Raw genomic sequence first — 21921 nt, 5'->3', positions numbered from 1 at the left:
GGAGAGTTGCTTTAATTTAGTAACTACTTCTGCATGAAATTCTTGAATGCTTGTATTGAATTTCAGCCTTTTGAATGTTATTTCCTAATCTAATGCAAATGGGTCAACTGTTTTGCCTGTGTGGTTTTGTTTTGCTTTTTCTTTAGAAACATATAGATGAAGCCATTTCTCTGAAACCAGATGACCCCATGTCTTATTACCTCCTAGGTCGATGGTGTTACCAGGTAGGTTATTTTCATCGCTATGTTTTTTTAAAAAAAAATCTGAGCCATCATACTAAATAATTCTGCCCGTATGCACAAAATAAAATATTGACTGCCTTAGGGAAGTTTTGTATTTAAATATCTGGAATTGGTAATCAGTTAAACTATTGATAGAATTATCAGAGAAACGCTCAGCTTCATTGAGTGGTTCAGTGATTTGAAGAAGTGAAACGTCTTCAAAGAAAAACAAGAAAGTCCAGTTGCATAGACATACTTCATTCAGTAACGATACACAATTTAAAGATTGCTCACTTACAGGTTTAAGAGCAAAATGCATATTCTGGAACAAAGCACAAATCTACATAAGTATGAGTAAAATATAGTTATATGCAAATAGATGTATTACCCAAATACAACATTAATTTTACAAAGAGATGAGAATCTATTTGTAAAATAGATTTGTAATGAAATGGCACACTATTTCTACTCATCTTGATTGCTGTTTTCAACCAATATTTACTTTATATGAATTGTATATGTGGTATATAGTAAAATATTTGTATTGTGAGTGTGTATTGAAACTGATTTAGGCCTTGAGCAGCCACTTTAGAGAAACATTTTAGTAACTCTTATTTGCAATGTTTAAGAATTAAAAAAGTGTTTGTGAAAATAGGTTTTTTTTTGCCACTGTGGATGGTTTTGTAGTACTTTTTATTCCTATGATGATTTGCGCATTCTAAATTAGCAAAGTTTCTGATATTGGATTACTATTTTTCTCTTTTTTGCTAATTAAATGCAAAAAGATAAAACTATTTGATGAAAGCAAGTCTTTCAAGCAATGAGAAAGCAAAAATCCTAGACAGTTTCAAGCTTCAATATTTTGATCATTTACATTTTTTAAAAAAATACTCTTTATGGCTTTACGCTTTTACTTTTCTCATGCTTTTGCTCTATAAAAACAATCGCCTCCTGTCTTTTGAGAACATATGGATATGATTATGGATCTTTTAGAGAGAACTCCAGGGCTTTTGCATACAGTGTATTTGTAAAACCTTTTACATGCAATTTCTTCTGCCCTTTTATTGCAAATAAATATGGCAGCTATTACATAAAAGCATACCATCTTCTTTATGTTGTTCAAAGGAATAAAAAATGAAAATGCCTACTGTCATTTACAGTTTTGGACATGCGCATAAAAAGCAAAATTACAGTATGACTTTAACTTTGGTTAAAAGGAGCATATATTCCCTACATATTTGCTACATAATATGTTAGAGAAGGAAGGGTAGTCTTGATATTTAATCTCTTGAACAAAGGATTGTTAGCAGGAGGAAGTAATGGCCCAATCCATTCTTATGCATGTGGCAGTTCTTGTTGAGTGTTGAGACATAGGTATCTACCTCTGTGCATTTAAACAAAGACACGACTGAAAGAAATACTTTGAACACTTTGTTAAATGTGCTAGCATACCTCCAAACAAATTTGCCGTCACCTTTAGAATTTTTTTAGGGTGAAAAAATATATGCAAATCATGTTCCTTGATTTCATGTGGAACCTCTGGCTGCATAAAAGTGATCCAGGTTGCTTGCCAAGTTTTATGAAATTTACTTAATTGTTTTTCTGTAGGTTGCTCATTTGGGATGGCTGGAAAGGAAAACTGCTTCTGCTTTATATGAAGAGCCTCCCTTAGCCACTGTCCAAGACGCACTGCAAAACTTCTTAAAGGTATTTAGACTGAACAGAACTCAAACCGATTAGTTACAATAGTCTTGCAGAAGTCTTAAGTAAAAGGTAGTAAAGTTGGACATTGTCATTATATGCCAATGACAATCATTGACTCATTATATGTGAGTGCCAGGCATATGTGAACAAAGATAAGATAAGGTATGACACACTGTGCATAAATAACTTGATTCAGATGTGCATAATTTCACATTGTGACGTATGGACCAGTTGAAATATTTTGTTCTATTACCCAGTAAGGCCTAATGAAAGGCTTAAAAAGGTCAACTCTTCTAATATTTGTTCTATACTTTATTTTTTATTTTCAAGGTACTCACATTAATTCAGTCAAAGCTTTTAAATTGTAGGGGTTGTAAATAATGCAGAGGATATTGTAAATTAGTTAATCTGTGGATTGAATGGATTCATTTTAATATTTTATGAGTGGATGAATGGATTCATGTTTATATTTTATCTAGACCTTTCTTTTTTAATGACATTGACTATAATTTGCTGTATTAGTTGCTGTATCACTCCTTATTTACTTTCAAAGATCTCTGGATTCTTAGATATTTTTCTGCCAGTATGTGGACTCCAAGGACATCTGTAATGGTTATTGCTTTTCTTCTTATCTGAGTTTCTTTTTTTTCTTCTGTTGTCTATTGCTTGAAATGTTTTTCTGGCTAATCTTTGTGCATTCCTCTGCTTTCCTAAGCTCATTTCTTCAAGTCTGTTCTTTATCCTAGGTCTCGTTTCATTTGTTTCTTTTTTCCCCCCATAACATGTTTGATTATTGAAGTTACACATTATAGACAGGCCACAGGGGACCTTAAAATTGTAGGATTTGGCAGTGTTAGCCCATTGGTATTTGTACACATTTAAATTAATGTACCGTGCAAGTAATACATAGTAAAAATAGGCAAGCAATACACAGCATATTTCTTTTATTTATTGATTACAATAGTAAAAACAAAACATACCAAAAAAAATTGCAAAGAAAAGCAAATTGCTGACTAAATTTAGAAAAAAAAGAATAACATATGCAAGGAAAGAAAAAGGAGAAAGTAAGAAAATATTTTAAAAGTATGACTTCCAGTCTTCTTCACAATGTATAAACAAATGACACTTCGAGCCCTGAAAGGTTGCAGACAAATATCTTTTCTTTGCATAACGTATTTCTTATTCATATGCATATCCATAAATCATCAACTTTTCACTCCTGGTGTCAGCAAAATATCTATAGAGAGTTACTAGAGATTTATAAAAACTTATTTTGATCCTGGTCAAACAAACCAAATCCTGGATTAGTTCAGATGTCATAATGTTTTGTGTTATTTTGTAAATTCCAGTATTAACCAAAAATAAAAAGCAAGCTTGCTTTTTCGCCCCTCCTTTTCTGCTTGAAATCTTGTAAGTCCCCTCTAGGGAGCAATTTCTGAGATGATTTGGAATAGACGAAACAATTTAGTTCACTTGAAAGGCTATTTATTTATATAATTAATTCTAAAATCTTATGGTGGAAATCCAAATATTCCAGATTTGTCTAATCCCTAGTTTGTTTATAACAATATTAGATCAAAAATCTGAATTTTTTGCCATTTATTTCTAAGTCTTTAAAATTATTAAGCTTACGGTTATTTTTTCTTTTATTCAAGAATGCAGGCAAATTCACCAGGTGGCTTTTCAAACTCGTTTTGAACATCTTTATTAGCCTTAAGATAATTAAATTGGTAATTTCTGAAAGTATTTAGGAAGACAGGTCTGCAAATCTAGAGCCCCCTTTAAAAGGCTCTGCTATAATTGTGAACATGATGGCTAATCTCTTCATCTCCCAGCACTCAAACTCCTGCGGTCTCCTCATGAGGAGCAGCCATCTGGTGCATATGTGGGTAATCTCCCATCCTCTTCTTATCTGTAGAGGTTCCATAGGACTGGTCTGCTTGCCATTTTTTCGGTCTTTTACCATGGTGGTTTTCTCCACTCACTTGCAGATGTGCTAGTTCTACATTCCTCTCCTGGAAGTCCATAGCAAACAATATTTCTGGGCACATCAGCTGGTTTGTTGCTCATTTGTGTCTCTATAAAGATATGGTTTTGCCAGATAGAGTTTGGTGGCACTTCAAAATTTGTATGACACACATGAAAATTTACAAGATCTTTCTTTTCTACTACAACAGGCCTACATGATTTCCACTCCTGAAATGGTACTATATTATTCAAGCTTTGTATTTTATATATAGGAAAAGAAATTAAATCATAAGAGATGTATATTGAAAGTATTTGAAAGCCTAACATATTTATACTGATGATTTTGACTCTCTTTATTTTCTTTTTGCCTGTCTTATAGGCTGAAGACCTAAACTCTGGTTTTTCAAAAATGGGAAGAATATATATTGCCAAGGTAGGTGATGTGCGTGTCTATAACGTATTGATGTGCATCCATTTTAAAAGCATCAAACAGCCTTATATTTAACAAACTTATCTCACTAGGATTATCACCAAGCCATTGGTTCATTATTCACATTATTTCTGACGTGTAATATCACGTATTTTCAAATCATAGTACTGAATACCTGTTTAAACTGACCTGTTAAAAATTAAATTTGAAACATATTTCATGCAAACTTTGTCCCAATGGTGTATAGATGTTATTTCTATGGCATGGAAAATAAGTATCCAATTCAAATTGCTTAAATACTTAATACAGGTAATCTTCACTTAATGACTTCTCTGTTTAGCAATCATTCATAGTTACCGCTGGGCACTGAAAAAATATCTTTATGGCTGATCCTTGGACTTATAACTGTTGCAGCATCCCTGCAATTACATGATCAAGGTTTGGGCCTTTTGCAACTGGTGCGGTTTTATGACTGTTGCAGAATCCCAGAGTCACATGATCACCATTTGTGTACTTTACAATTGGCTTCTGCTTAAGCAGAAGTGAAGACATAAATCTGTCATAGTCACATGATGTCTCACTTAATAATTGTGTTGCTTAATGATGGAGTTGCCAGTCCCAGTTGTTAAGTGAGGACTATCTCCACAAGTAGCTAAATATTCAGGGAACTAACCCCTAAAGTATTCAGAAGGAAAAGATGACTACAATTGGTATGTAGAAGATTAATTCAAAACTTGAGGTAATCTTAGTGTTGAGACGTATTAAAATGAATGCAGTAGCAACAGAAATCCGATTTACTTTTTTAAACTGTTTCATATTTGTTGAAATTGAATTAAATATATTTAAGAAGGTGCTTGTATTTTTGTCATAAATTATTGATGTGCACAGAGGATTTGAGAAATATTCTTGGTCGTATAAATGGAACCATTATTTTTTAAGTGTTAAAATTCTTGCATGAGTTTACCCAAATGAAAGCCAAATAACTTATGATAAACCAAGGAGGGAATCATCCAGGAGAATATGAGAGGATATCTTCCATCCTGTAGTAATAACAGCTCCTTGTAAAATCATTCTGTCCTCAAATCCCAATCAGTACAAATTTCAACATTTTCTGCAATAACTGTTATATAATAAAACAAAAAATTTTTTGTATATTTTTAATTTTAAAAATATTCTTAATCTATTTTAGTATTGAAAAGAAATCAACATATAAAACCTTTTGTACCTCAGTTCTTCGCAGTGTCATATTTTGAGCACCTTATGTTCTAATTAGCGTCATCTTTAATTTGAATCAGGAGGATTACAGCAATTTTTCTGTTTGTTACAACACTTCATTTTTTTCAAACGTTTCAGTCTATGTACATTACAGTTACCATGTCGGTCTTTCATTCAAAGGAGAAAATTGGCTTTTAACTGACTTCAGTAAATGGAGACAACTTGCTACATGTTTCATCCAATTAGCAGGAGTGTATATGTTACACCTGATATCTAAAGTGGGATTTAATTAACACTATTGTTATGTGCAGTTCATTAGGGATAAGGTCCACTGAGCACAATGGGGCTGTTGTAATAATAATAATAATAATAATAATAATAATAATAATAATAATAATAATAATAATAATAATAATAATAATAATTAATAATAATAATAATAATTTTATTTATATACCGCCCTTCTCCCGAAGGACTCAGGGCGGTGAACAGGGCAAATATATAAAAATACAAAAATACAAAAGTTAAAAAAAGAATTAAATACAATGCCCAAACTAAAACAGTAAATACATATATTAAAAAAACAACAATAAAATCCCAAATCCATCCCCCATCAGGCCAGGCCGGCTTGTTCGAATAAGTGCGTCTTCAGATCGCATCGGAAGGAGCGAAGGTCGGGCGCCATCCGGAGCTCGACTGGCAACTGATTCCATAAATCCGGGGCGCCCACAGAGAAGGACCTCCCCCTGGGGGCCACCAGACGACATTCTATGACCAGTGGCACCCTGAGGAGGCCCTCTCTGTGGGAACGCACGGGGCGGAGGGAAGTTGATGCCGGCAGCAGGTGATCCCTAAGGTACTCTGGACCCATGCCACGTAGGGCCTTGAACACCATTACCAGTACCTTGAATCTCACCCGGAAGACAACTGGGAGTCAATCCTGCCTTTATTTGACACAATTATTAGTTGTGCTTAATGTTTAATGTTCCCACCTCCTGTTTTCCCAAATCTGAAATGGGTTGGGGTGAGAGTGAACATGCCTACAGTTATATTCCAGGCTGTACAGTAGAATGTACCTGTTTAAGAATGCGTATATAGTTTGTATTTTATAGCCTTGAGGTGAATTAAAACAAATATAATCTTTTAGCAATTTATTAATACAATTCTTCTGTAGCCATTGATGGTATACTACAAGCAAATAGTAAATGTGGTCTCAACAATGGGGCCTGTAAAGATCTCATAAATATCTATGCCTAGAAATAGGGTAACTGCAGAGATATGGTTTGAGTTGTGGTAGACTGTTGGTGCATGTGAATTGCATGTTAAAGCACTTTATAAATAGTCAGATATTTACAAAATTGCAGGAAGATATTACTTACCCTGAATGACCTGTTTCTTGAACAGAGTCTAACCTCTTCAGTGCCGAAAACTTCACGGTAGAACTTACACATTTCTGAAATTCTCAGGTATAAGCTTCTAAAGAATAAATCCAAATATTAACATTTCGAGGCATAAGGCTGATTTTGTAATTCAAGTATGACTCATATAAATCTGAAAGATGCTTTTGATATTTTTTTTCTACATGTAACTTGTAAGCTACAATTCAGACACGTTCTGTCACTGCTGAAGCATCATTCTCTCCTTAAAACTTCTGTTTCTTCAGCTGAAATTCAAAATGCCACTGTTCTTTAAAAATGTATAATAAATGTGTGAGAATGCAACAGGGGGTTTTCAGTCTTTTTAGTGTTGGGATCCCTAAAAGCATAGCTGGCTCAGGAATTCTGGGAGTTGAAGTCCACGAGTCATAAAAGAGCCAAGGTTGCCTACCCCTGGCCTATGAATAAAGGAGATTGCCAAACATGGTTTATGCTCTGTCTGGACAAGACAGCTGTTGATTTACCGGGCAGAGTGGTAGTATGGTGTGGCTGTGACCCAACTGGGAATGTATGAGAACATTGCCTCCTGATGGGGGATCAGCACACTTGCTGCCTAAAATGGGCCCTTCAGGCTAAACCTAGCCTCATGCCTGCCCAAGGAAGAGGACTCCTTAAAAGAAGGGAAAGTTTAGACTAGGCAAACGTACCTCAGTCCCAGCTATATGGCCTTGGACAGCATGCAGGAGGAGCTAAGGGCTGCTGCAGAAGCTGTTGCTGCAAAGGCCATCAAAAAGGAGCTTTGGTATTATCTGTGCCATTGCAGTGCACCCAACACACAGAAAAGATGGCCAATCACCCCCACCCTGCCATCCCACTTTGTATGCATCTTCCCAGTGATCGTGATCCATTATTTGAGAATCTCTGCAATAAAGTACATGGATCGAGAAGTGATATGTTTCATAAAGAAAAACTGGCCCTAAAAAGGATTGAAAAATAAACTTCTTTCTGACAACCTTGTGCTTGTTGCGAAAGTCAATACCCTACCTACCCTGTGCATGCTTCATTTCAGGGGTATCCAACTGGCTAGGGAATTCTGGGAGTTGGAAGTCCACAAGTTTTAAAGTTGCCAAGGTTGGACAACCCGGCTTTATTTTATTCAGTGGACTGTATCTGGGGTAAACGTACATAATATAAAGGCCTTACCTAGCTGCTCTGTACTGCAATAGAAGCAAAGTTCAAGAAAGGCTATGATTCTTCCACTTGTACAGTGTTAATATTTGAAATAAGTAAACACGGTTCTTATTAGTTGCAAAAAGGAAAATATCTCATTGTTTTGATTTTCTCTTTTCCTCCTTTTACAGTGCTACAAGGAACTGGGGGATAATTCTAAAGCTGCTCATTGGTTGACTCTGGCTTCAGAGTTGCCCATTATCACAAAAGAGGTAGCGTTTTTTTTTTAATCCGATTTTGAAAACAGTTAAGGGTTTACAGAGCAATCCACTGGGATGAGAGGTGGTGAGGAAAAGAAAGGAAAGGAAATGATAGAAAAAGTGCTGTGCCCTTTGGTCTGATTACTTCATGTCAGTGGAGGCCCCTTCCCCTATTCGCCACTTGGCTAAATGTTTTCTTTTTAATTGTAGTTTTCTCTTTCCAACACTCCCTCTGGGGGGAAAAAACAAAACTTGCCAGTTCCAGCTCTAAGAAAGTTTTTCTTCTGGAAAAAGGGGAACATTGAAACATTTCTCAGGAAAAGAATTTCTTATTTCTCCTGAATATCGGCACTGGACCTTTTCCACTTTAAAATGTATTTGCTCGTGGGCAGTCTTTCTTCATAGCTGGGGAGAGAGGGGGCCCTACAAAATATTATCATCCCTGGGATGGCCTTCCATGAATTATAAATTGCCTTTTTCAGTTCTAGTCTGTCCTCCACCCACCCACCCACCCTGCCTTACTTTGGACTGCTTATGACATTTTAGTCTTTCTCTTATGACAAGCCTGTCACTTCTGCAATATTTCAAAAATCTGGCTCTTCTCAGACTACTGTATGTTCACACTACTGTAGATATTCCTGTTTTCCCATCTAGATCAGCTTCCCCTGAAGGGGCTTGGTAATGCTTGTGGGTCCCTCCCTCGCTACGTCTGTGGATAGCTCGGTAGAGGCAGGGAGAGAAAGATTTTCAGCTCTGTGCCTCTTTGTATTTCTGCTGCAGATCATCAGGAAGCTCTTTCAACTAACCCCTGATGAGAGAGAGAGTCCTCTTGGCAGGTGGAAGCAGCTTACAATCTTCCCTGCCAGCTTCCCCATTGACTTTCTGGGGAGGCTGGCAGAGAACATTGCAAATGGCAATTGTAGGGAATTTAGCAAGAGGGTGAACAAGCTGTCAAGCACCCAAATCGCAATCACGGATGTGTTAGTGTGACATTTTGCGATAGCCAGAAGTGCTTTACACAGGCTGTGAAGCAGCCTTTCTGAGGCTGTTGTAACTTGGAGCAGTTGTTAAGCAACCGGTCATTAAGCAAGGATTGCCTGCAATTGGAAAAAAAGAGAGTGAACATCTGATAAGAAAATTGCTGTTCATTTCTGAAATTGTTATCATGGACACGAAAAAAATCTGAATTTGGTAGGTACCAAATAAAATTTGTTATTGGAATTTCCTAGTATCGGATGTGATAAATTTTTGAAGATTTGTTATAATAAATCAATTTGCCAGATCTAAAGTTTAGATATGTGCTCAGTCAACAGCAGGAAGGCTTTTCCTCTCTTGCATAACGTAAGGAAGAAGTAGAATTCAGCTATTCAGGATTCTTCTACATCAGAAGTTCCTAAACCATCTGCCATGACAGCTCCCTTTAGTGTAATCTTGATGTACACACCTTCTCTAAAACTCCAAACACCAACATGAACCTAAATGAACAATGACACTTTGTTCAGCAACAATCAAAAGTCCTTCACCCCATCTCTGAACTCTGTCTGCACCATCCCAAGAGAGACACAATTCATAGATTGGGAAACCCTACTCTACCTGGTACGTAACTAGGAAGATGGAGAAAGAAGTCTAATCTTTGGGACTGTATGATTTATAAAATTACTTCCTCGCATTGATTCATAAATGTTTTCTGTCCCATTCTTCAGGATGCAGAAGGCAGCAGAGAAATAGAAGAAATGCAAGCAATTTCTCTTGACTAAGGAATCTTAAATGCTCCATCCTACAATCAGCAGTGAAGAAAATTCCAGTATAAAAAATTTCTCACTGTGGTTGTTACTAGGCTTCAAGAACAAATCACAAACTACTATTTCAGCACTTCTTTCTCAAAGATTATAGCTGGTAATACCAGATAGTTAAAGAAATGTAATTCAGCTCTCTCCCTTATCACAAAATAAGATGATCCTAATTAACACACCTGTGTTTACCTGTTTGTAGAATAGATGCTGGCAAATTCATTTGTATTTTTTCCATACTCTCTTTCGAGTCATACCCATCCCGAAACCTCCAGTACATAAAATTTTTAAACAATTTTTGTGAAAATCAAGATAGCATTATAAAACATTGTAGAATTATTTATAGCATCCCTATCACTTGTTTTTATTTTTTATCAAATTAGTCCATTCAGGGGCTCCTAAGTGCCTCATTCATGTCATTTGGAACATCTGCTGGGTGCTTATACTATATTTTGCTCATAGAGAGCAAAGAGTAGTTGGGAATGCCACTGACTTAAGAAAAAAAGTAGGAAATTCTTTAATTTTTCCCTTCTCCTAGTACCATAGCTCTTGAGTTTATTAAGGGATTGTTTCAACTTAAAGAAATATCATGAAAGATTGTTAATATATTGCCTGAGTTGTATCTGATGTGAAATGAACCAATAGATCATGGCCTTTTGGGCAAATGGATTATCTTTGCTGAATAATATATTAATTCCTATGTCTGCTATTTATTTAAGATGTTTGTTGGTGTTATGTATAAGAATATATGTGGCATATGACATAAATATTTGAAAAGTTGAGGGAGTGACATGGTAAAATATACAGATGCTGTTCCATGTGGCTTATAAAATGCAAATGTAGGTGTGGTTTAATAATATAAAAGTAAGAATGCAAACTAAATTAGGTTACTGTTCAGAAAATTAGTTGTTATCCTTCATAACAAATAATGGAAAATATTCACTTGAAGTGCAAACCTTTTTTTTCCATGTTCAAATACTTTATTAATGTTTGTTTACTAGTTGACAGGGTAAAGAATACTGTGCTGTCCTTTCTTGGAATAGGACAGAACACCCATCTGCATCGTGTCCAGAGACTGGGATGTTCTCCTTCTAGTTCTTAAATATTTTTTGGACAGGAATAACATTACTGTCAGAAAGAACAATTAAACACTGTTAAGCACAAAACAAAAAAGAAGAATTTGCTTCAATTGCAGAACTTAAAAAATACATACCAATGTATCCCCCCTGTGCCGCCGCCCCCCCCACCCAAGGGTTGCAGAGAAAGTACATTCTCTGCCAATCCTGGGGATCATATGTCCAGTGTACAGCATGGAAAGAAAATTATATTGGGGGGAAAATTAGAAACAGGGACCACATATATGAAGAGATTCTATAGGCTAATAAGCTGAATTGTATCAGAGATGTATGTAACATAGCTAACATCAGTGAATATGAGATGGAATTATGTAACCAGTGGGTTTCCACTTGTTGTAGACCAAACAATTTTCCAGAATGCAATATAACTCTTTTCTACGTGTACTTTGATTTTTGGCAGATATTTTTGAGACCATGATTTCATAATAACTATAGCTACTGTATATTATTACAGTGAGGTTTAATACACTCTGCCATGTTGGACGTTTCTGTATGATGAGATCAGAGACAACTTGCAGGAATTTGATCCCTCCCCATAAAGATGGATATTCCATTACAGTTAGATTGCTTTTTAAAAATTTTACAAAATAGTGTGGAAGAAAAAGCAATATTTCAGTCCAAAATAATGGGTTTTCCCTGTTTTTTCACATTTGTAACCAAAAACATTTAGAACCTATCTTAAGTACTGTAGTTTCATTAAGATTACAAACAAATGTGATGATGCTAAGATTATAAAATCAAAATTTTGCAGAAGGAGTAGTTAATGTTTATATGACCATGTGCTGAGAATATGCTGCTAGCTTCTAAATGAGTGGATTTCCTTACATATCTTCAATATTAAACTATAGTTTAGTGGAATTCCCCGAAGTTAGACTTAAACTGAAGAAGTATAAAATATTTTTATAAGACATATGAATCCCTAATGTAATAATTCATATTTTAAAAGTACATATTTACTGGCACTGTTAATATTTTACTCTGGTAATGTAAGACCTGGCAAATAGATGGGGAAGAAATGGAGGTAGTGACAGATTTTATTTTCCTGCGCTCCAAGATCACTGCAGATGGGGACTGTAGCCAAGAAATTAAAGGACGCTTGCTCCTCGGGAGGAAAGCCTTGGCAAATCTAGACAGCACACTAAAAAGCAGAGACATCACCCTGTCAGCAAAAGTATGTATAGTCAAGGCTATGGTCTTCCCAGTTGCAATGTATGGCAGTGAAAGTTGGACCATAAAAAAGGCTGAGCACCAAAGAATTGAGGCCTTTGAACTATGGTGCTGAAGAAGACTCCTGCGAGTCCCTTGGACTGCAAGGCAATCAAACCGGTCAGTTCTAGAGGAGATCAACCCTGACTGCTCTTTAGAAGGCCAGATCCTGAAGCTAAAACTCAAATACTTTGGCCACCTAATGAGAAGGAAGGATTCACTGGAGAAGAGCCTAATGCTGGGAAAGATTGAGGGCAATAGAAGAAGGGGACGACAGAATGAGGTGGCTGGATGGAGTCACTGAAGCAGTAGGCGTGAGCTTAAATGGACTCCAGAAGATGGTAGAGGACAGGGAGGCCTGGAGGAACGTTGTCCATAGGGTCGCGATGGGTCGGACACGACTTTGCAGCTAACAACAACAACGAAATGTAAGACCAAACTCCACCAGTTTCATTTCCCATGCAAACTTCTATATATCATGCTGTTGTCAATTTCCTTATTTTGTTGGGTGGAGGAGAAATTCCTTATGGAACATATCATGTTTTTGTACCTTGGTTTGTTTTATATTATAACAAGGTATAGAGTATATTCAATTTGAAGTCTTACAAAAACATGTGGCATGTTCTAAGGACAGAGAAATTTGCCCTTGTCCAGGAGAAAGTAAAATACATATACTCTATGGCTTTTCCATGAAAATCATTTCAGTATTAGGTTCAAAATGTGCAGAAGCAAGTTTGATGCAGAAGTTAATTCTGATTGAAATACTCAGATGCTCATCTAAAGCAGTGTTTCTTTAACTAAGAACTTTTAAGACGTACTGTATTTCCAGAATTCCACATCCAACATGCTGGCTGGGAGAATTCTGGGAGTTGAAATCTACATCTCTTAAAAGTTGCTGAGGTTAAACACTGATCTAAAGAGTCTTGTGAAATCTGTGGCCTTGTTTGCAGAGAAGAAGCAGTCCATGCCAAGGTTGATTAGATTTGTTAATAGATATTTGCTTTCAGAACTCTGCATTTATTTAGCATTTTTTATTCCATGTTAGAACTGAGTTTTGAGATGTAACTTTGTCACTTCCACAATTTCCAAAGCATCTTTTTCTGTTCTGACGTAGGACTTATATCTCATTGTGTAACTTGATGTTTTATGTTATTTTATATAACTGACTGGTTTGTTATTGCACTTAATTAACTGTTCCTTTCTCTGCTTTAAAGATTGTAGCCAAAGTGAACAAGCAGATAATTTGACCTTCATAAAAGGTTGACCAGTTTACTGGTGCTTGTTTGTGCACTGAAAATTGCTGGAGTGGCAAGTGTGTAATAGTTTTATGTCAACTAATCAAAGCATCAGCTGCCTATTTTAATACCAGACTTGTTATCCAAATTAACATGACATTGTAATAATCAGTCATGACCAGAAACAAAGCACCTCATGTAGCTGGCAAACATTTAGAGACAAATAATGATGTTATAGTCAGTCAGAGACTTGTAATCTGGCTTGATAAACAGACTCCATCCTGAATCCTCAGAAACCATCCTTGGTTATAGATATTCTTGGCTACCATTGCCTTTAAGCCAAAAGACTCCAGGACTAGCAGCAAGCTGCAGACTACAATTGAAGAATTCTTGATCTCACCTTAAAAAAATTCATATAGATTTCTTTGTTCTGCGGTCTCTGAGCTAAATTTTATCTTTATTAAGGCAGTATCACTTGTCAAACATTCCCAGTCAGTTCTTCAGCAGTCATGGCTATGGATGAACTATGGCTGCTTTCCTAATTCATGGAAATACAGTTTACACTTTAACTATAAAGGTTTGAGAATTTAGCAAGTGGCGTAGCGTGGATTGTCAGCACCCGGGGCAAGGCAAGTAATTTGCGCCCCCCCCTCCACAGTGGGCGGCGACCCGGCGGCTTGGATTGGATTCGCACAGCCAGCACTGCAGTGAGAGAGAGTGAGTGAGCCAGGCAGGGGCAGAGAGCTGCGAGTGCGAGCGCGCGCCCCCCCAGATGTTGCGCCCAGTGCGGCCAGCCCCCCCTGCACCCCCCACGCTACGCCACTGAATTTAGCTAATGACCAAAAGTGTTGCCTTTGAGTATTTTTTTTGAAAAGGCTAAAAAGCATTTATAAAATATGAAAAAAAACTTACTAGTGATAGCTGCAGTGCTATATCCTACTACCCAGGGCTAGACCTTATTCAAACTTCTCACTGAGTAAATGGGTTTGCACTGCATTGGAGTGTACTTTGTTGGTTTTGCCACATTTTCACATTCCATATGAATTCTTCTGAATTGGGACCTTGAATGATTTCCATATTTTTTGACATTATTCATTTACAAATGTGTGAAAGCATTTGTGTCGTATGATACTCTTGGACTGCCTTACAAATATTTTAACATTGCATACAACCAAATTAGTGCTTAGGGTGGATTCTAAAGCAGCTGTTACAGTGATACAAAGCAGCTGATACAGTGATTACAAAAGCACTGAAGTTAGGAAATTAAAAGCATCAATTCTTGATGCTGGATTGGCAAACTACTATTACAGTGTCAACTTCTAGATCAACTCAATAATAAATACACGATATTTTTGATTAAAAGAAGACATTTGGTATAAGAGTAGCTGTAGGCTGAATATTGCCCACTGATTGCTTTCTATGTGTAGTTAAGACTCACCCTTTCCCCTAGGAATATCTGCATTGAAGAAGATTGGCAGATGGAATTAGTTTAGGGTTTTTGAAGGCTGTAAGAAAAGGCTTGATCTGTTGCTCAGGCTACAGCATCTACATTGTTTATCCCTAATACAAGGAAACTTTTTCTTATAATTGTGTCTACTACTTTGCTTTGAGAAAAATAGTGTTCCAAATCTCAAAAGATGCCTGTGAAACTGCTTTAAGTAACCAAGTATTTTCTATGAGATAACTTGAAATTACAGAGGAGAGTAACCTTTGTTCAAAGGTGCTTGGAAAAACATTGGCTCTTAAGATGCATTTTGAGCAGCCTTATGTTAGGGAAGAAAACATGGATGTGTAACTAATTTTGCTGATTAACTGTGAAAGGGCGGGAATACTTTACAAATGCACTGTACTGCAGGCATTGAAAAGGGGAAAATAGTAATAGAAAATGACATATTGAACGACTGACATTGAGATATTAAAGAGACTCAAAGGTCTCTTTAAAGACAGCCAAAAAAGTTTCCATAAAAATTTTCTGATTGTACTTTTGTTCTTTAAAAAAAAGCTAATACATGAATTGACTGTGAAGTAATTTAAATCTCAACTCAATTTTATTTGAAATAAAAGTAAAATCACTAAAAGTATGTGCATCATTTACTCCATATGTGATTGTAGCATGAATTCCAATGTCCAGTGTATGGGGTTCTACTCGTAGGACATTTGCATTGGAAGAAGAAAGATATTACTTTCATTGATCTTCCTTTGGACTTCCTAAAAAAAGTATTTTGAACAATACAAGAATGTGTAACTTGATTAAGATTATATATAAACAACCAATATGATTTCAAAACTATTCTCATTATTTCTATCCATAATCAACAACACTGATGTATGCAGTATAGCTATATCAAAGAAAAAATGTCTGTTGTAGCCCCTTCATTTGTCTTGATCTTGGTATATATCCAAATGGGAGATAAATTCTAATAGAGTCAGTGGTGACATTTGCCTTTTTAGTGCTGCTACATATCTATCCAACCATGAAGCTCTTTGATCCAATCACAATTGGGTGGACAACACAGAAAAACAGTAAACTTTATTAAAATTATACACCACAGCTTATTATTTTTGGCTTACTCGTGACTCACAACAATTATTCAACAGTCACAAGTTAAAACTTAAATTGCAGTTAAAATCATATAATGCAACCCTGATGATATCACAATGTACCCTAAGCTTCTAAAATAATTTGGTTTTAACTAGCTTCCAAAAGTCTGTTATAAGTGGAGCCAATCCATTCGTTTTTCCAAATACATCAAACCGATTCTGGGCTTTGCTCTTGCTCCAAGGAATGTGTGCCAGTTCTTGAATGGGAGTCCAGATGCTCCTCAGGTTGTTTAGGAAATGGCATCAGATAGTAAAACATTGGAACAGAATAGCAAGGTGGAACGTGGAGATCAGCATATCCTACTGCCTCAAAATTTTCCTCTTTCTCCATAACAGAACAATATCCCACCTTGATTACAGTCATAACTCTGCACTCTTTATAAAAACAGCACAGGATGGTATTTCTAGGAGTTTTCAGAATAAAGGAGTACTTTATGATGAGCTGAGGAATATTGCACATGAATCGTTACAAATATTGCACTACCTAGGGCAGGGGTAGGCAACCTCGGCTCTTTTATGACTCATGGACTTCAACTCCCAGAATTCCTGGGAGCTGGCTCAGGAATTCTGGGAATTGAAGTCCATGAGTCATAAAAGAGCCGAGGTTGCCTACCTCTGACCTAGGGGTATCCTATACACCATAAGCTACTTAGTTGTTGATTATGTGAAACATTTTCCTTATAGTTCAAGATACAAAAACGTAAAAATATTTTTGGAAGTTTAGAGTATAATAGCTTAATTTTTAAAACTCAGAGTACAGCTGGAAGGTTCTCAAGCAGGAGAACCTCGGACAAGTGACTGTCTAGTCTCTTCTTAAATTTCATTGTAAATCATAATGCATTTTTTTTATCTTGGAAATACAGCTTGAGCTAATGATGATTGGTTCAAATCATGAGATTGACATTGTTTCTATTCTAGTCAGTATTCTCCCAACAACTTTTCCATTTTGTTTTGAGTGATGGTATTTCTAATTAACAAGATCATTTTAAAAATTCAACCCGACCTGTTACAAGCCAATAGCACTTTATTATCTTTCCATAGACTAGGCCTGCATTTCTTCAAGAGCCTTTTGGAGCATAGGCTTTTTAAGAGATCCTAATGTATAATTTCTACCTGATCACACTTACCACTGAATTTTTATTTCTTTATTACCGGTATGTAAGGTTCTGCTTTTGCAAAAGTGAGCACTGCTTTATTTACCATAACAGAATATGCATTTTATGAGCTAAATTGTCTTTAGAATTTGTACACTGATAACAAGATTCCAGTTGCAAACAGCAATACTTGTCAAGTTAGTCACACTTTTGTATTTTTGAAGAATGTGCTTATTTAGACACTTGCTAACTAATCTGTCTCTGTAATATTCTATCTGAAGTAAGGGCTATTTCAGTTGACCTTTTTAAAAGGAAATGTCTTTTCATCTTATGATCCTTGGCTGCCAGATTGCAACATCCTTTATCATATTATGATTTACACACCAAAATGTCTCTGTCATGTTAGATTCAAATTGCTGATTTCTCAACTGTGAAAAGAACACACATGTTCTCTCCAGTGGTAGCTACAAAGAACTGACTCAGAACACATCACCATAGTAAAGGAACACCCATGGGAAGCATCAATGTCTGCAACTGCCAGAAAGAAAAGAAAAAAGAGACATTGGCAGGCAGGTTCCAGAGTTAAGCAGATATAATTGCTCAGAGGATTGTTGTTGGACTGGGTCCAAAGAACAACGGAGTCTTTCTGTGGTTTTCTGCTAGCATGTACAAGTCATTGCAACATCATTCTCCACCATCTTACTCCCATCAGTAATCTCTGAAAGATAAAACTGGAATGGTAAACCAACTTGAGTGAGGTTAGATTTATTAAGCTTTTTACTGACTTCTATTACTGGAAGAAAAAGATTTAATTTTATCTGGCATTATTTCTCTTACAATTTTATATTATTCTTTATTATAAGCTGCTTAGTAAAGCTCGTTCTAAAACTGAGGGGTAGGGATTAATATAATATTTGGATTTGGATTCTAAATAAAATTCTTACATTGGTAATTCACAAATTGTACATTTCCATTTGAATAAATTTCACTTGAAGCATTAAGGCTTGTTCCAGAGTCTAATTTCTCTAACAGACAAATGCTTTTACAGTTTTCTTCACTTAGCTATGAATATATGTAAGAAAGAAAGCAGTAAAATGTCAGAACCCCTGTAAAATTGTTGGGTTGCTTAGATTTAAACTTGGAATATCCCAAATGCTGAATTAGTACTGTTTGCATCATGAGGGCAAGCACAGCAGGTGTTTGTGTTTGTAGGTGTGTATTAGCTTTCAGGCTAGAGCATTTATACAAGTCCCAGTAAGACAGATAATAAATAAGGGTGTAGCTACTCTAAAATAATTCCTAACTCATTTGCATCTCAACTTTGTAACTGGGTTTGCTCCTATACCCTGGTTTAACCAGTTTGAATAAACCATGATTCCCTGGTTCTCACAACACGCTAAATCAAAATAAAACAAACCAATGTGTGATCTATAATATGTGAATTAGGGCAATATCTTGGATATACTGTACCCATAGCCTTTTCTCTAGTCCGTATAAGAATATACATCCTGGACTTATGACTGCAGCTGAGCCCAAATTTCTAATACTAAGCAAGACAGTTGTTAAGTGAGTTGTGCCAAATTTTACATCCTTTCTTGCCACAGTTGTTAAGTGAACCACAGTAGTTGTTAAGTTTGTAACACGGTTGTTAAGTGAATCTGGCTTTCCCACTGACAGCCTGTCAGAAGGTCACCAAAGAGGATCACATGACCTCTGGATGCTGCAACCATCGTAAATATATGCCAGTTGCCAAGCGTCTGAATTATGTGACAATGGCGATGCCGCAATGGTCACAAGTATGAAAAATTCTAAGTTACTTTTCCCAGTGCTGTAACTTTGAGTGGTCACTACAAGAACGCTTGTAAGTTGAGGACTACCTGTAAACATTTGTGAAAAGGGAAAAAAACTTTTATTCAGGGACATTAAGTCACATGTTTTAAAAACGTGAAGTAACTGAGACTTGAATATTATCATACAACAGATACGAGAAACTGCCATCTAAGAAAATAATACTTCATGCAGAGTAATGAAATGCTTTAGAATTCAATTATTTTGGTTTTTGTTTTTAAAAAAATGCTTTCTAAAGTTTAAAAGCTGCTGTTGTTCAAACCTGTTAAATGTTTCGCTAGCAAGTAAGTAGATGTAGAGGTAGTCTTCAACGTATGTCCACAATTCAGCCCCAAACTTACATTACTAAGTGAGAAATTTGTTAAGTGAGTTTTGCCCCATTTTACAACTTTTCTTGCCACATTTGTTAAGTGAATCACTGCAGTTGTTAAATTTGTAACCCGGTTGCTAAGTGAATCTGGTTTTCCCATTGACTGCTTGTCAGAAGGTCACAAAAGGTGATTACATGACCCCATGAGACTGCAGTTGTCATAAATGGGAGTCAGTTATCAAGCATCTGAATGTAAATCAGGTGACCATGGGGATGCTGCAATAGTCGTAAATGTGAAAATTGGTTATAAGTTACTTTTTTCAATGATGTTGTAACTTTGAGCAGTCACTAAGCGAAATGTTCTAAGTTGAGGACTACCTGTAGTTTCTACTCACACTTCAACCAATGAATTTGCATGAACAACCTTCCACTATAGAATTCAATTCTAATGTGAGAATATCTTCCTGCATTTTTTCAAGGGATAAAAGTTATTTATCTACATTTACTTGTTGCCCAACTCCAACAGACCCAGTTAACACATGTTCTTTATTCAATCCCTGCACTCACTTGCAGAAGATGAAAAGTGAATTAAATCAATTCTCTTCCTACTTTGTGAAATGAATAGTCGTTTAAGCATGGGTCTTTCTACACATGATTTTTTTTCCAAAACATGGACACAGCTGGATTGTATGCAAAAAAATTGTATTATGTGTGATATTTTGGGCTGGAGAAGGAATGCATACTATTACTTTCCTATCTTATTCTCTATCCAAGCTTACAGAGTAAGACAAGGGATAACGGTACAGTAAAAAAAAAATTATTTATTTGTAAATAAAATTTGCAGCCTCCCCACAGCTCAAGTGACTCCAGGTCATGTACAACCTAGAAACAGACAATACAATATACACAAAAGGCAGTAACTGAGAGATTAATAAACCAACTCATTAATAAAGTTTCCATAAGAGATTACCTGCAAGGGGAAAAAAAACAAATCTTCAAAGAGAGGACAGGCAGTCAGGGCCCATCAGATTACACTATTAACAATGGAACTTGTACAATGTCCATTCTGACTGGATGGGCTGAAACGATGGGATTGTTTAATTGTTTATTATTTAAGTATCACCCAGCTCTAATCAATTCTGCACATTTCACAACATAAAAGCAGAGCAATGGATAAAAACATAGCATAGGATTGTTATAAAAAGCCCAATAGCCTCTACTTAATGATGATTTGACATCTCAGAATTGTCTTTTGATTCCTTCTCCCTGCTTATTTTAATTCTTTATTATAGCATCTGGCTTTGAATTCTGAAACATTTATTTTGCCTTTAGTCATAAATGCATAGTATCTTATTTTGCAGCGTGAGAAACATGTAGGGAATAGAAATAACAAAAAAACATATGTCATGAGAATATTTCTACATTGAAGTATAATACATTGGAGGCCTAATTTTGAATCAAAGCTTGCTAATTTTATTAACTATCTGGCAATACTGGGATGCAGTCAAGGTGCAAGCCTTGCTCAAAAGAAAGCTAGCAAAGATGCTGCTGATTTCTTCAGGTGGAGGCTACTGTTTTTCTTCTTCTTCTTCTTCTTCATCATCATAAATGAAAACTGCTCCAGATCTAACAATTATTCACCATGGAGGTATAAGGATGTACAAATTGTGAGAAGACTACACTTTCTTCTTCAAGAAGTTTATAAACTGAATTACTGCACAATCATATGTACAAATATAACGAGCACTCCCTCCCAATTAATTGCGGCTCCTTGCCCATGTATATAACTAGGTATGTTTATTGTCACTGTGGTCAACCACACACTCCCTGTATGTTACTTCCTCCATAAGTGCTTCCCATTAGTTAATCACAGCATGCAACCCTTCCTCTCTCACACACATACCAGACTCCTAAGTGACAACTAACATGACAGAATTGATATAGTGGGGGGGAAAGCACCAGGACATTTTTCTCCCTTTCACGCAGCTGCTGAGAGTAATAAAACAGGCATGTTCCACATCTCTTATAATAGGACAACACTGTTCAACATTGCATTCTGAAAACAAAATACCAGATACATCATTCTGATGGAGATGCAGAACAATGCCTTTTCCAATCTACATTTTAGCTACTGATCACCTTGAGCCTAAGGCGGTTGCAGCCAGCCGAGCACAGCAAGCGGGCACCAGCCTGAGAAGGCTTTTTTCAACTGCTTTGATCATCTTCAGAGTTAATTGGGGGGGAGGGGGAAGAGCCCAGCTGAAATTTCCTTCGACAGAGGACTTCCTATGTCTGAGTTCCCGCTGCTGATAAAGCGAAGACACTGATTTCAGAAACGTTAGTCAAGGAAAGGCAAC

At 36.3% G+C, this 21921-nt stretch overlaps 1 protein-coding gene across 4 annotated transcripts in view; it reads left to right on the top strand.

Annotated features, from left to right (window-relative positions):
- The window catches only part of RMDN3 (regulator of microtubule dynamics 3), a 34097-nt gene extending 17310 nt beyond the window's left edge, over window positions 1–16787 (top strand). Inside the window, exons 9-14 of one of the 4 annotated variants that reach the window (XR_014027640.1) lie at window positions 147–224; window positions 1830–1928; window positions 4273–4326; window positions 8276–8356; window positions 9125–9940; window positions 10048–16787. Coding sequence is in view for 2 of the 4 variants with exons in the window: in XM_081337016.1 (XP_081193142.1) it covers window positions 147–224; window positions 1830–1928; window positions 4273–4326; window positions 8276–8356; window positions 10048–10101 (366 nt within the window). In the remaining 2 variants the exon portion in view is untranslated. Of the gene's footprint in view, window positions 1–146; window positions 225–1829; window positions 1929–4272; window positions 4327–6942; window positions 7005–8275; window positions 8357–9124; window positions 9941–10047 lie in introns of those variants that run through there. The other 3 variants (XR_014027641.1, XM_081337017.1, XM_081337016.1) reach the window with 3 other exon arrangements.
- Window positions 16788–21921: the final 5134 nt, after the last annotated feature.

This window comes from Vipera berus (genome assembly GCF_964194415.1).
Source record: "Vipera berus genome assembly, chromosome: 1".
Lineage (NCBI taxonomy): Eukaryota > Metazoa > Chordata > Lepidosauria > Squamata > Viperidae > Vipera > Vipera berus.
Note: the sequence above shows the minus strand (reverse complement) of the source record. Positions and strands in the feature narration are given on the sequence as shown.